Raw genomic sequence first — 16,416 nt, forward strand, 5'->3', positions numbered from 1 at the left:
AGGATGAAGTTTACAAAGTCTACTAGATCCCATGATGAAGATTATAAACTACTTTCCCTCCCCTCAAACGTTAGTAAAACATTAATCATCTTAGACTTATACATACAGCAATTTTAAAAGCATTTTCACATATATCAGCTCATCTAACTATTACAAAAGCCCTGTGAAAAAGTCAGGGCTTATATTGTTTCTATTTCACAGATGATGAAAAGTGAGACTCAAGAAAGCTATAGGATCTGGCAAAATTCAGAAAGCAAGTTGAGGACTTGGCAACTGGTATTTCACATTCTAATGTTCTTCCTACTGGAGTTAAATAAATCAAGGAAGGGGTTTTCTTTAAGATTAAACTCATCTGAGTACATTTTCAGACAGGAAGGAGAAGGTGAAGCAGAGTATACAAGACCCTAGAGAAGACCATAGAGGAGCATAGGTGGAGAGGTTACATGGAAATGAAGAGCAATTTCAATGAATCAATAAATATTTATTAAGTGCTACTATGTGCCAAGAACTGTGCTGGGGATACAAAAAGAGGCAAAAGATAGTCCCTGCCCTCAAGAAGCTTACAAGCCACAACAGTATCAACATCAATCTGTCTCTATCTATCTCTGTTCCTCCATCTCTGTCTGTCTCTCTGGAATTCTCTCAGAATAAGGTAAACTTCTTCAAAATGTCTTAATGGTAAATTAATTAATTAATTGCTTTTAATTAATTGCTCATCAGCTCTGAATCATCCTGCATTTGTAAAGCTTACATTTTTACAGCAGACATCAAATGTCAAAAAAAAGTAACAAGTATTCTATATGACAATATGAAACTCAAAATAATACTATTCTACTCTCCAAACCAGACTCTTACTGTTCTGCATATGCATCCTGCCTCTGCCTAGTGCAATCCTACCCTCCTTCAAGGACCACCTCAGTCAGTCAACTTCATTTATTAAGCATTATGTACTGTATGCTTAGTGCTGGAAATAAAAATAAAGTCAAAAGCACTGCCCCTGCCCTCAAAGAGTTCACATTCAAATGCCAACACCTTCAATAAGGATTCCCTGAGCTCCCAATTTGGAAGGAATTATGTTTTCGTCTATCAGCCCTCAACAAACTTTTGTTTGAATATCTTGGAAGGTACATATTCCACTCCTCCCCAACCAGGGCCCTCATCTAATTTATTTTAGTATTTCCCCTAGTATAAGCACAGGTACTAATAAATGTTTCTTGGCTTGACACACATTAAAAAAAAAAAAACCAATAAAACTTCAAAAAACAGCCATCAGGCAAATTTCTTACTTCTCAATCAAATTCCTGATCATAATAGTTGAACTATTACATGAACTATTGCTTAAAACTGCTTAAGACACTTGCCTTTTCCCCCCTAAATTAAGACTAAGACTCTTGTGTTTCCCCCCTAAATTAAGATTGTTTCAGACTCTTGCATTCCCCCCACCAAAAGTAAGTGTATTTGAGACATATCATTTTGCCAGTTATACTGCCAGACACTGCCCTTCACAATGACCAACAAGCTAAGACTCAAAAAATTCATTCAAGAAAAACTTTCAGCTGGCCTAGCTCTAATATACTGTCATTAGACAACATAGTCTGAGGAAAATCTAAACACAAGCAATAACTGAATTCGGAGGATAGACTATTTTGTTTTGTTTTTTCAATTTGAGGCAAGAATTTTTTGGTTTTTAATTCTCATTACATTGGTCATAGATGAAGTTCCAGGGCTGTTTTTTTTTTTAGAACTCATTTCATTGAGTTCTAAAAACTATTTTTTAAGAACTCATCTCACTGACGAAAAGGTATTCAAATACCTAACAAAATACAGCATTCGAGTTCTTTTACTGGAACTAGTATTCTGTAATATCTATTATTTTAGTAAATATAAAGCATTTCAAGATTCGAGGATCAGATCATAGATTTAAAGAAGGAAGGAGATTTTTTGGGAGACCTCTAGTCCAATCTTCTCTTTTTATAGATGCAGAAACTGAAATGTTGAGTAGGGAAGATTTCTCCCTATTGGTAAGAAATAAGCAAATATGGTAGTTTAAAATATGCCTTACCATCTTGGCCCCACAGAAGAGATGAGGAAGAACCTTGTGACCATGAGGGAGAACTATGGAAACAGAATGCTACATACACTGCCTGCCTATTGCATTTGCATAATTGCTTCTCAGTTCCAAGGGAGGGTTCAGAGAGGGAGACAGGTAAAATGTAATACACTAGGAAATCACTGGTATAAAAAAAGACATCAATAAAACATTTTAAATAAAAGCTTTAAAATTTAACAAATAAAAAGTTTATTAAGCACACCAGCTCAACCTTTCAGTTTCCATGTTGTTATTTATATGTTTGCTCTGTTACACTGGGCAAGTCATTTAACACTTTTCGCCTCAGTTTCCTCATCTGTAAAATAAGCTGGAGAAGGAAATAGCAAACCAGTCCAGTATCTATGGAAGAAAACCCCAAAAAGGAGTCACAAAGAGTCGGACACAGGTGAAACTACTAAACAAAACAAGTAACAGACAACAGATAGGAGAGACTCCTATCCTAGGCGCTCTCTCATCAGGCTTTCAAATTAAGAATGTATGAAACACAAGACTGAAAATGAGTTAACTTCATTTAAAAGAAAAGTAGCCAGAAACATGAGCCACATCTTCATGACATATGGAGTTTTACAAATCAACCTTTCACTGCAGACTTTAAAACACCTAAGAATATCTTCCATACCTTTATTTTTTTAGTTGAAAATTTAAAAGGGGAAGATAAAGGAAAATAATTACATTTACCATCTCCAAATAATTTAAAACAAATAAACTTGGCCTTTAAAAAATTAAGATACAGAGTTTACTGGTATGGTTACTGATTGTACATAAATACTTTTATTCACAAATTTGTAGACAGTACTCAAGATGCCTGTTTCTACAAACATGCCAACTCCACAAGACGTCTAAGAAAACAATATACTCAGCACTTCTTAGGGTGACCTTTCTCCATGCTTTCATTTCTTCTACTACATTGTTAACAAAAAGTTTTTTTTTTTTAATTTGAACTTTTTTTGGACATATCTACTGAATTCATACTACAAGATTCTAGAACAATTAGAAAGAATGGAAGATCATCGGAATGAGACGGGGCTCCAGAGTCTAAAGGCAAAAATGAACCACAGTGGAATGCTTACACCACTGTCATATTTCCTTTTTCATATAGGAGAGAATGCACTGTTTCCTAATTAGGACTTCTTCCTGATTTCATCAGTAACTGCTAGCATTTATATAGCCCCTACTATGTGTACTGTGCTAAGTAAGCACTTTACAAGTATTATCATTATTTAATCCTAACAACCACTCTAGAAAGTAGATGTCATTATTATCCCCATTTTACAGTTGAGGAAACTGAGGCAAAGAGGTTAAGTGACTTGCCCAGACTGACACTGCTGGTTAAGTTTCTAAAGTGGGATCTGAACTCAGGGCTTCCAAGCCTGACACTCTACTACTGGTGCAGAATGCTCTCTACTGCCACTACGAGGTTAGTCATTAGGTGATACATCTATCAATAAATTAATATTTATTAAGAGCCTACTGAGCCAGGCACTAATTCACTACACATTTGAAAATTTTTCATTTATAAAAACTGACAAACTCTTTCCCTTAAAATCTGTCAATAAATACTTACAAATCATCCACTAGGTACCAGGCACTGTGGTATTATCTTCTTTCATGGAATTTCAGAAGTATTCAACTTTGTAGATACAGCAAATTAAAAGATAATACTGTGCTAGGGTAAATTTGTTACCTGGTCATTCAGTTCCAATCTGAAGCCTAAGAAGTAAGGGTTTGTGTGTATGCATGTTGCTAAGAAAGCAAAACTATCATCCACACAATTAACAAAGACGGCCATTTTATTTCCCGGGCTGGGAGCCCTTCACCTTGCCCACCATCTGAACTAAAAATGTGCCAGCAGATAAAGTCAATGAGATCTTGATGGCACTGCAGCTTCCCAAAGCTCAGCAAGCACCCTCTTTTTTCCTCTCAGAAAAACAAAGACTGGGATTCCATTAACCTTCCGAGTGTGAATTGTAAGAGAAGAGGTCTGTTCTATTAGACCTAGAGGTAGAAGCCCTAGACTCACTTACATCCCTAACTTGGCTCTGTGACCTTGAGGCAAGACACAATTTTTCACTCTATTTAGATGGAAGTACAAAAAAAAAATCAAGACCAGACCTTTCTATACTGCAGACACCTACAAATATAGCAGAAAAGTGTACCACGGCTGGAACAACTGAGAAACAGAAAGCCATTCTCATTCATTACTCTTTTTATGCTTATTAACCAAAGAAAGGGAAGAAATACCAAAAAATTCAAATCTAGCCTCAACTACTAACTATGTAATCCCTGGAAAGCCCTAACCTCTGTGCCTCAGTTTCCTTATCTGTAAAGTAAGGATAATAACAACACCTCCCTCACAAGATCATTAGTGAAGAGGAAATGAGTTATCTGTATTTTACAAGCCTTAAAGCATTATATAAACTTAGCTATCACTGCAAAAGGGCCATTATTATGGCATGATGATAGCACCTGGGTTCTTATAAGTAACACTGAAGAAGTACATGCTGTCTTAGGTTCTAACATGCTAGAAAAGCCCTACAAAGAGATATGTGTCTCTCTTAGATGCCTAATCTAGCTAGGTTTATCTGCTTCATCATCAGAAGGCTGATATACAACAGTTTGGGGGAGGGAATGGGAGAAACAGGGGTGCAACAGCAACTTATTTACATGGCTACTTTAACTAAAGGGTGGAAGACATACAATCTGGATGAGTGGAGATACTGTTAGAATCACAGATCTTTTGAAATGGGGGGGAGTGAGTGGTGATTCTATACTCAACAATACAGTAACATTTATCCTGAACACTAAAGACATATGCATCAAAGATTTAGATGACACCGAACAGCCAATCTATGAACAAAACTGACCAAAGAGCAGAAAGTACATGTGTCTTTTGGCAGACTCATGGAACAATTCTAGTTGCTATCATATCCTTAACAGAAAAAGGTCTGGAGAACAGTGCTGATGTGTCCAACCCTCTTTATGGATAGGATCATTAAAAATAAACATTACCCCCAATTCTGACTATTATTTGACTTAGTTCTAGACAGGCTAACCATGACAGAGAAATAAAAGAACAAAATGAAGATAGAGACAATAGCAGAGGAGACTAAATTATCCCTATTTATAGATAACAGGATGGCATATTTTAAGAAAAACTCCAGAGAAATCAGTGAAAAAGCTATTTGAAACAATTAAGATCCTTAGTAAAATAGCAGATTACAAAATAAATCCACAAAAATCATCAGTATTGCTATACAGTACTTTAAAAAAAAATCTAGGAAGAAATGATAAAAAAGGAATTCATTCAAAATAACTCTAAATTGAAAAAAAAAACCTGGAATGTTAACCCACTAAGACACATATTTAAGAACTATATAAACATAGAAACAAAGGGAGACAAATAATTGGAAGGATATTCACTGCTCAATAAAAATGTCTTCCTTATAACTTATATACTTAGACAAATTAAGGAGGGGATGTTTTACAGAATTTTAAAATACAGAATTTTTAAAAATAACAAATTCATTTGTAAGAAGAAAATGTCTAGAATCTTAAAAGATAAATAAAAAACACAAATGGAGGAGCATTAAGATAACCAGTCCTAAAACTATATTATAAAGCAGTAATATTCAAAATGATTTAGCACAGGTTAAAACAGAGAAAAGCAGGTCAGTGAAACAGAAAAGATAAGTAAAACATTGAGAACAGTTCCAATGTGTTTGATAAACCCAAAAAACAAATTAATAGGGGAAGGATTCTCTCTGTGACAAAAAAGTTTCATGAAAATTTAAGGCTGGCAAAAATTAAGCTTAGACTAACATTTTACGCCACATACCGGAAGCTCAAAATGGATATGCAAAACTAATATAAAAAGTTACAACATTAAAAAAAATTAAGAGAAAAGGAGGAGGTACTTTTCATAACAAACACTATGGGAACGTTTCTTATCCAAACAACAGAGTAACTGCAAAAGACAAAATAGACAATTTTTCATTACATAAAATTTTTTAAAAAGCTTTTGCATGTATAAAATCAATAAAGACAAAAGAAATTGTTGAATGGAAAAAAATTTGCATCAAGTATCAATGACTAAAGTCTGCTATCTGAGATATGTATCTGTGATGTAAGTCTTCTATTTAACAGGAGCCTAAGGTAAGTGATCAAAGGAGATGAAACATTATCAAAATAAGAACTTCAAATTATAAACAATCATATGGAAAACTGCTCCAAATTGGAGGTGTAGTAGCATTGTAGCACTTTCCCCCCAGAAAATGGTGTATAAATAATTTTAATCCAATAAAAGATATAACTGTCTAGAATATGGAGAAGATGAATGGCAAAGTAGCTATCATGAAATTTAAAAATTCCTGTAAGCAAGGAAGGCAAAAGTATTACTATGAGGGCAAACTAAAACACCACTTCATCAAGTATGATCTAGCCCTGAAACAAATGAAACCAAGAAACTGCACTAGTATATATGATCTAGCAATGCGTCAGATTGGAACAAGGACTGGAACAAAGGATCATGCAGTTTATTTACTGAGAGGAAGCACAACAAAAAGTGATGATGCCCTAGACTCTTCCATTTACATCTGTAACAGACACACAAAAGTCTTCAAAAATACAAAAAAAGTCAAGAAATGGTCATTGACATGATTCAATGGTCGAAGAACACCGGTATTATGGGTGTGAATCCTAGCAAGTTAACACTCAATATCCTCTGAGTCTTCCATTTCAGATATCTCAGTTTCTTCATTTGTAAAATAAGAGGATTGGACTAGATGACTTATGAAGTCCCTTCCAGCCCTATACGTAGGCAGTATACCTCAAATACAAAAAGTAGTAAGATGTTACAAACTAGTGAGTCTTTCAAGACCCTCAACTTAACACTTCCTATACCCAAAGCAGAGATAAGGCTGTTCTCAAAGAAGTAACTTTTTAAAACAATATTCAAAAAGCTAGAAACATCAGTAAAAAACTCTTTGCCCTACAGTTTTTATTCATTATGCCTTTTATCAGTGATAAAAGCAACATGTTATAAGTACAGTTTTGCACATTGAGTCATTTCATTCTCATACATAGTATAACAAGGGTTTGTGTATGTGCTTAAAAGTAAGACTGCAATAGTAGTTATCAAATGTCATCTTTTAGACCAGGGCTTCTTAATCTTTTTTCTACTCACTACTCCCTTTCACCCAAGAAAGTTTTACATGACTCTTAGGTATACAGGTATATAAAATAAGTATACAGAAACCTTTTCTTTTGCCAATTTTTTCACAACCCTCACATTTAGTCACTGGACTTGTATGGAGTCACAACCCACAGTTTAAGAAGCACTGCTATTCTAGGTATGCTCATTTGAACTAAGAACAAAAACTTCTGCCATATGCATGCTGTTGGGTGGATGGCCAACAAAGGCAGAGAAAAACTGAAAAGTGGCATCAATAATGTTATATAAATTAAAAGTTTTCTGATACTGTATAAACACACACAAAAACTGAAAATAAAGGCAAACTTTAACAAAGCATATTGATGCTACAAAACATTTACACTACAAACACTACAAAGCACACTCACGGAAAGACTATTTTTAATAAAAAGTATATTATTATATATTATATACAGTCCAATTAATTTCAATCAAAGTTATCTATCAGCAGCAATACAGTTTCACCTAAGCACAAATTTAGAGTTCAGTCTAACTGAAAATATGGCAAAGTGGGTCAGTGACAAAAGAATAGCATTTAATAGGAATAAATATAATTAGAAAGTATATAATAATTAGAAAGCAAAACCACAACTGTCAACATCATTTGCAATGGAGCAACACTGGTTTTACTGAACTGCTTTTTTTCCTTCTTCTTTGTTACAAAGAGAGACTATATTTGGAAATGAAAATGATGTAAAAAATTTCCATTTCAAGTCACTGCAATTTTACTTCTACACAGATAATTAAAATGTTCAAGAAAAGTTAGTTTCCCACAGATTGACAAGGCAATTATTCTTACACACACACACACACACACACACACACACACACACACACACACAAAACTGGATTTGTTCCCAAGGTCAGTCCAATTAATTTCAATCAAAGCTTTCAATCACCAGCAATACAGTTTCACCTAAGGAAAAATTTAGAGTTCAGTCTAACTGAAAATATGGCAAGGTGGGTCAGTGACAAAAGAACAGCATTTAATAGGAATAAATATAATTTGAGAGGAAAACTTAATTGCAAATACAATTAAGGTAGCCCAATGAGAACAGAGGCCTTAAAATCAGAGAAGTCAGGCCAACTGCAGCTAACTATATGACCTTCAACAGACAGGCCTCAGTTTTTTTATCCATAAAAAAAAATATCAGACTAGATGACTTCTAAAGTTCTTGAAGGTCTGAAACTCTGGAAAATAAGTGTTTCCATCTAGAAGAAGACCAAAGGATACTAGTGAAGTGTAAGACAAAATTGAGGGTAGAATCTGGATCCAGGAAGACGCATTTTTCCTGAGTTCAAATCCAGCCTCAGATGCTAACTAGCTTGGTGATCCTGGACAAGTCTCTTAACCCTGTTTACCTCAGTTTCCTCATCTGTGAAATGAGCTGGAAAAGGAAATGGCAAGCCACTCGAGTATCTCTGCCAAGAAAACCCCAAATGGGTCACGAAGAGTGGGACATGACTGAAAATAACTAACAACAACAAGAGCATTATTAAGCATAACAGTACACAAGTCAAACAGTCACTTCGAGGGACTGGAAGACGCCAAGAAACAATCAAACAATCAAGACAATCCATTTGAGAAGGGATGCCAACAGAGCAAAAATGTGGACACCTCTCTATACACTGAGAGTTCAAATTTACCCAATTCAGCACTCTTATATTATTGAGGAACTCAAGAGGCAGATGCAGAGCTGGACTAGGGGTCAGGAAGATCTGAGTTCAAATCTTCCCTCAGATACTGTATCCTTAATAGATTTTAATGTATGTTTGCATAATGGGAAGATCTTTCCCATCCATTAATAAGCCATGTGACTTGCTTGAGTCACATGGCAGCCTGAGTCACATGAGTCTATAGTGGGAGGAGCTAGCTGAATGGGTGGAACAGGAAGAGGCGGAGCTGGAGCAGAGTTGGGAGGAAGCTGGTCAGACTAGTGAGAGCTGGGAAGGACAGAGGAGGCAGGCAGCTGGCTGTGAGTGAGAGAAGGGCACTTTGCTTAGGGAGCCTGTTGGTGGGCAGGCCTGATAATGTGTATAGACTTCTTGGTTACTATGATGGATTCGGCTTTCTGGTGTTTGAATAAATGTTTTGGTTCTGTCTTCCATGTGGAGAGTCTGTTATATTTTGTGATTCAGAATTGTGCCGGCATATTCATAGCCGCTGTACATACTGTGAATATCGCATTGGTGCTATAGATACTTACTACTTTAGTGATCCTGAGCTACGCACAAACTCAGTCTCTTCATCTGTAAAATAGGGATAATATTAGTACCTATGTCCCAGGGTTATAGTAAGGATTAAATGAGTTAACATAAGTGTTTTGCAAACCTTGAAACATAAAACTATAACAATACACTTCTAAGTACACTTCTAAGAGCAAGATGATGAAAATTTTTTAATGGAGCCCCCGACCTAGAAGAGTTTATAATCTAAAAAGAGAGCTAAGACACAAATATAAATAACTAATGAAAGGAAGGAAGAGAGCGAAAGAAAAGAGAGGAAGAAAAAGATAGAATTTATGTGCAAAGGAAAGGAGGGCTAAATAGAATGTGAATCAAGATTAAAGGATGGCGAAATCACTTCCAAAGGGAAAAATGAGCACCAGGGCTGGTACCTGACTGAAAGGAAAAATTTCAAAAAGCAGAAATATGAGAGAGTTGGGGTAAGAAAATTTAAATAAATGTTAGTCTAGGCTTTCCTAAGAGAAGAACTAAAAAATACTCTTTACATCTGGATTACTAGAAACTTTATTGATTATCTCTGCGATGCTGATTTTGACTAAGCCTTGGCATAGAATGCCAACTTTACCTTGGACTTTGAAGGGCCTCTTGCTTACTCACAATTTCCAGGATGATGTTTTCAGTTTAAACTTGAGAGAGGGCAGTAAAAACAAGGCTTATCTAATATTTGCTGACTATAGTAGCCAGAATAAATGTTTGAGGTTTGTTTGTTTGTTTGTTTGTTGTTTTAATCTGTAAGGATAACCAGTGGCCATGCACTTCTAAATCTAAAAAATAAACAAGGTCACTGAAAATAAGTTTCCAAATGAAAGGGTGGAAGACACATTTCCGTTGTTATCTCAAAATAAATAATAACATGGTTTTTAAGTAAAGCCAAATGCACCATCTACTCTGTAATGGATGACTACAAACTATCTATTTTCTCTCCTCTTAAAAAACTAGAAATCCACACTCTCATGAAGTTCCACACATGCTGCTTTTAAACCAACTGCTTCAGTTCTGGGGTAAAGAAAAACTGCTCCTGTTTTCCACTGTGGTGACAGAGCCCAAGTCAAACAATTAAAAAATACACAGTTGTTGGTTGTATGAAAGACAAAAACCTACATTCCTTAAGCTTTTTAGACCAATTCTCACTCAGCCCACTGAACAGAATGTCACAGATACACACTCCATAGTTTTTAAAGCCACAGTAATAGGATAGCAGTGATTTAAAGGGGAACCTGGTGTTACCCATGATGACACACAATATTACTAATTACAGAGTGATTTTACCAATAAATATTTTGGTCAGGGACTGCTTTGTCATCACTGCAAGCAAGTATTTTTAGCTGAAAGCAAGTGGTTGGGCAGTACACGTAGACATAATTCTGGTTTTTAAAAATCTGTTTTTGTATTCTGGTAACTGGGTAGTTCTCTGAACTCTTTTTCTTGAGAGCTGGTAATTTGGAAACAGCAAACCACAAAAATGTGAAAATGCAAAATACTAAGCCACCCTCATGTCCGGAAGCCAGGTCAAAGCTACCCTAAAAATCTTGTCCTTATCTTACCATGTAGTGGTTCCTTAGGTAATAAATAGTATGGTCCATATATAATCTGTCACATGTGAGTAAAAGTAGTAAATGCTGACTGGTGTCAGAAGGAAAAAGGGATAGTTGAATATTCTAGTTTTGCATCTGCTAGGTTATTTCTTTGGGAGAGCCATTCAAAATTCTTCTCTAACCTCAGATCTAAAAGCAGCAACTATTCATGAGGATAAAGTTCTATAGATAATGTCATTGAAGGGATGTGTATACGTATACATACACATACCTATATGTATATGTACATACATATACACATATATATATACCTATACCTATATATACACACATAAATATAGGCATACACATATAGATAGATACACTATTATATCTTTAGATATGAACTAGCTTTTACTTTGGTGAAATTCTCCCTTTAAAAGAGGCTATGTTCCCACTTTCCCATCTGGTACTTTTAATCTTTTTAAACTAGCCTCAAATCTAACACAGATCTCAGAAGTTTTCTAAGCTGGTTACCCACCAGGGCATTTTCCATTGAAAATCTTTGCACACAGCACTCTAAATACCAAGACTAGAGGTGAAGATTAAAGGACTATTCTGTCTAGGTCGTTCTTTAAAAGGGGATGTTTTAGAAAGGAAAGAAACTGTCTTCCCCATTACCCTAAATGAGCAGTCTCTTGTTCTCTGCAGTCCTTCTGCACACAAGACCACTACTGACTTCAGTGGGAAATCTGCCCAAGAAGTGACTCTGAGACTGGGTAGGATTAAATTAGTCCTAAATCCATGCCATTGTTCCAAGGTATTACAACATACACTGTTCTCTAATCGGCTCAAAAAAGTGACTGAGAATAGATGTTATAGGTTTGGGGGCTGTGGTCTCAAGTTGGAATATAGGAGTAAAGCATGAACAGGTGACAGTCTAGCTATTCAAGTTGGTGTCAAACTTAAGAGCCTGATTGATGTGCTTTGTTGGCCCTTATCACAATTCAAGACTGCATTACAATTCAGCCCCACCAGTAGCCCAAACAGCAGTCTAGTGATTTTGCCCAGAGAATAGGCTGAAAGGGGAAACTGAATAGGATCAATCAGTATTAGTTTCTCTGGACAATGTTTGAAGTCTTCGAACTCTGACATAGAGAAATCGACTCAGTTTCCCCTCTTGTGCCAAATTCATGAAGGACTGCCATAGAATACAAGTACTATTTCTTGACAATTCTTAGAATAAAATGGAGACACAGAAAGCAAAATGGGAAGGAAGGACTTTGGAAAAAACAAGGGCAAAAATATAAGAAAGGAAAATAAAAGAAAACTGATTTAAGTAAGCAAGGAAAAAAAGAAGAGTTGTAAGCAGTATGTGAGAAAGTGTTATACTTTCCACAACACTTAAAGTAAAAAAAGGGGGGGGGGGGCAGTTAGTTTGGGACTTCGGAGACTAGGCAGCCCAATCCACTCATTTCACACATGAGGTCTAATAACTGTCAAGGTCGCACAGTCAGTTTTATGATAAAACAGGGACAAGAATTCAGGTTTCCCAATAAAGAAAAGCTGGTGCAATGGGAAATTAACAGATGGGGGGGGAAAAAGGCCTATTCATGTACTCTTTTAGCTCACTCTCTTTTCCAAAAGAAGTGGTACTTAAAACTAGGAAAGGAAGCTATGGTTGTTGCTAATACAAATGATGAAATCATTAAGTTCCACACTCATGATGGTCCCCAAAATAATGTTACCACTCTGTGCAAGAGCTCTTCTAACTTAACCAAAAAAATCTGGCCTCAAGAGGAGGTCAGGAGCCTTGGGAAGGATAATGATTTATGCCCCACCACAGTCAAACATGCCTGCTATTGGGAAAGCATGGAGAGCTGGGGACAGCATATTTTCCAACTTGGCATCCTGGGATTACTGGACTGAGAGTAACCCACAAATGCTCAGACTGCAGTAAGACAGCCCTTGAGTGAGTACCTGAAAACTGAACAGCAGAAATCTAACTAATTTTATTTAATTTTAGATTACTGAGAATGATGTGGAATTAGAGTAAGACAAGAAAACACCTCATTAAGAAACCGAGTTCTAGAGAAAGTATAATTTGCCCACCGTTCTGTGGCAGAATGAGGATTTGAACTTGGCTCTTCTCACCCCAAATTCAGCAAGCACTAAAAGCCTAAATTTCAAAATTTCTGCTGGTCTATCCCAAGTCCTAACCTTCCTTTATCTTCTTTGCAGTTAACTTTTAAAATCTTGCTGCTACCCTTTCACTACCTCCAAAGGAGGCTCTCTCTCTCTCTCTCTCTCTCTCTCTCTCTCTCTTTCATTTCCTTCTTGGATAGGTAAGACTGAAAAACAGAAAACTTTTTTTCTTTTTAAAAATGTGTTTCTTTCTTCATCCACTCTCCCCCTGGCTTCTTCCACTTTCCACTTTTTCATACAAAGGTATGCCTTTGGTGAGGGCACAGTCAAGTCTGTAAATGACTTCTCCCGGCGGGGGGGGGGGGGGGGGGGGGGGGGGGGGGGCGGGGCAGGGTCTGTCCTCTGCCTAGTCAGGTAGGTGGGGGCATAGGTGCAGGGTGGCAGCTGCTGCTGAGGCTCCTCCTGGCTCTGCAGCTTCTCTCCTCCTTCTCCCCCTGTGACTCCCCTGGGCCCCAAGCCTTAGGAGCCCCCTTCCCCCTCCCTCCTTTCACACACACACACACACACACACACACACACACACACATCTACATGTGTAGATACACAAGAGCCCCCTCGCCTTGCACACATACCCAAAAGCCATCCTCTCCATGCACATGATACACAAGAAACCCCTCTCCTTGCACATACGCATTACAAACACAAGAGCCTCTCCTTGCACACACACACACTCTCACTCACACCCACATACACTCTCACTCACACTCACACACACCCCACACCACACACTCTCACACTCACACCACATACACACCACACACACACAGTCACACACACCACACACACACACATACACCACACACTCACACGTACACCACACACACACACCACACCACACACCACACACACCACACTCACACACACACCACACACACACTCACTCACACCACACACTCACACACCACACACTCACACACACACCTCACACCACTCACACACACTCACACCACATACACACCACACACACAGTCACACACACCACACACTCACACACAGTCACACACACCACACACAGTCACACACACCACACCACACACACACTCACTCACACACACCACACACTCACACACAGTCACACACACCACACACACACACAGTCACACACACCACACACACTCACACACACACACACAGTCACACACACCACACACTCACACACAGTCACACACACCACACACTCACACACACACACACACAGTCACACACACCACACACTCACACTCACACACAGTCACACACACCACACACACTCACACACACACACACACAGTCACACACACCACACACTCACACACACACACAGTCACACACACCACACACTCACACACACACTCCTGGGCTCCCTCCAACACCCCGGGGCGCGCGCCCGGCCGCCCCGGGCTCCCCGCAGGACGCGCGGCTCCAGCCCCCTCCGGAGGCTCCCGAGGCCGCGGGGAGGAGGGGAAGGGAAGCGGGGGGCGGCTCCGGCCTGGAGCAGCAGGGCCCGCAGAACAGCCCCCGGCCCGCCGCCCCTCCCTCCGGCCGCCGCCGCAGCTTCCTGCCCGCGATGCCGGACCAGTTGTAGCCCGAGGGGAAATCAGAGCCCAGCCGCCAGTCGGCCCGGCGCCGGCGCCGGCTCCTGCCCTCCTTTCCCGGCCGCTTACCCCGCACGATGCCCGCCAGGAGCCACCTCAGACCCCGCGCCCCTCGTCGCCGGTCTCGGCAGCCGCCTCCTCCTCTTCTCCTTTTTCCTCCTCCTCCTCCTCCTCCTCCTCCTCCTCCTCCTCCTCCCTCCCTCCCGCAGGTTTCAAATTGAAATTCCCCGGCTGGAGCCGTCAGAAGAGTCTGCGCCTCGGCCCCGCCCCCCACAAGGCCCCGCCCCTGCAGCGGAAGCCCCTCCCGCTCCCCCTCCCCTCCGAGACCAGCCGCGGGCTCGGAGAGCCGGGGAAGGCTGAGTCCTGGGACTGGGCTCGCGCGGCTCGGTGCGAGGCTCTGCGATGCCAAGGCAGGAACTTTTTTCTTTTTATTTCCTTGTTTCACAAACCTCAGGGGCTTCCAGAGCTGAAAGAGACCTCAGGATCAGCCATCCTCCTGGCTGTACAGATAAGGAAACTAAGGCCCAGAAAGCGGAATGGGGATTGGCATCCAAGCCCCAGGTAGCAGCGGCCTGCTCCCCGGTACCACAACTCCCTCTGACGCTCTCTCGGAGGAGGCCCCCCTGCCGGCTCTGTTTCGTCTCTTAGTTCTTTCTCCTCGGAGCAGCTTGGGTCCCCGAGGAGTCTGGCCAGACAGCCCCCACGTCTGCGTGACTCGGCCAGCTTGTCCTGACTCCGCTTGCCAGCCCAGACTGGACATCCACGGCAGCGCCCCTTCTCACGCCTCAGTCACTGCTGGCCGGGGGCACCGCCGTCCTCCCGAGCCCCCAGGCTGCGTGGCCAGCCACCCCGAGCCCCGAGCTCCGAGCTCCCCCCGGGCGGCTGAGCGGGCTGCCCGAGAGTCTCCTTCCTGCCTTCATCACGTTCTGCTGTGGGTCCCTTTCCCTCCGCTCACACAGCATGCGCTCCCAGCCCCCACCACCTCGACTTGACTGTGGCCGGAGCCTTGGGATGGGTCCCTGATCCACCCTCCATCAGCCACCACGGACTTTCCTAACCATGCGCGGCTCCTCCTCAGTGAACTCCAGTGGTCCTGCCACCACCAGATAGGATGTCCTCTGCTTAGCACTGAAAGCCTTTGAGTACTTAGCCTTACCTACTCTCTCTAGTCTCCTTACACTTTCGTTGTAGTGCTTCACTCATGTCCAACTCTTTGTGACCCCATTTAGGATTTTCTGGGCAAAGACACTGGAGGGGTTTGCCATTTCCTTCTCCAGTTCATTTTACAGATGAGGAAACTGAGGCAAACAAGGTTGAGTGTCTTGCCCAGGGTCACACAGCTAGTAAGTGTCTGAGGCCAGATTGGAACTTAGAGGATAGAATCTTCCTGACTCCAGGCCCTGAACTTTAATCACTGCACCACCTCCCCTCCACCTCAGGGACAATGTAGCTACACTGGACCTACTTGCTGCTCTCACCTGACACTGCACCTCTGGTCTCCATGTGTTTGCTCTGGCTAGCTGTCCTCCCTGCCTGACTCCAGGCTCTCCTCTTCAC

The 16,416-nt window shown here is 40.3% G+C and overlaps 1 protein-coding gene across 16 annotated transcripts in view; it reads right to left on the reverse strand.

Annotated features, from left to right (window-relative positions):
* The window catches only part of EPB41L2 (erythrocyte membrane protein band 4.1 like 2), a 283,916-nt gene extending 268,810 nt beyond the window's left edge, over positions 1-15,106 (reverse strand). For 11 of the 16 annotated variants that reach the window (XM_072643328.1, XM_072643325.1, XM_072643322.1 and 8 more), the window contains exon 1: positions 2,063-2,120. In XM_072643328.1, coding sequence (XP_072499429.1) covers positions 2,063-2,106 — 44 coding nt within the window. In that variant the 5' untranslated portion in view covers positions 2,107-2,120. Of the gene's footprint in view, positions 1-2,062; positions 2,280-14,928 lie in introns of those variants that run through there. The other 5 variants (XM_072643326.1, XM_072643324.1, XM_072643319.1 and 2 more) reach the window with 2 other exon arrangements.
* Positions 15,107-16,416: the final 1,310 nt, after the last annotated feature.

The sequence above is a fragment of the Notamacropus eugenii genome, chromosome 2 (genome assembly GCF_028372415.1).
Source record: "Notamacropus eugenii isolate mMacEug1 chromosome 2, mMacEug1.pri_v2, whole genome shotgun sequence".
NCBI classification, from domain to species: Eukaryota; Metazoa; Chordata; class Mammalia; order Diprotodontia; family Macropodidae; genus Notamacropus; species Notamacropus eugenii.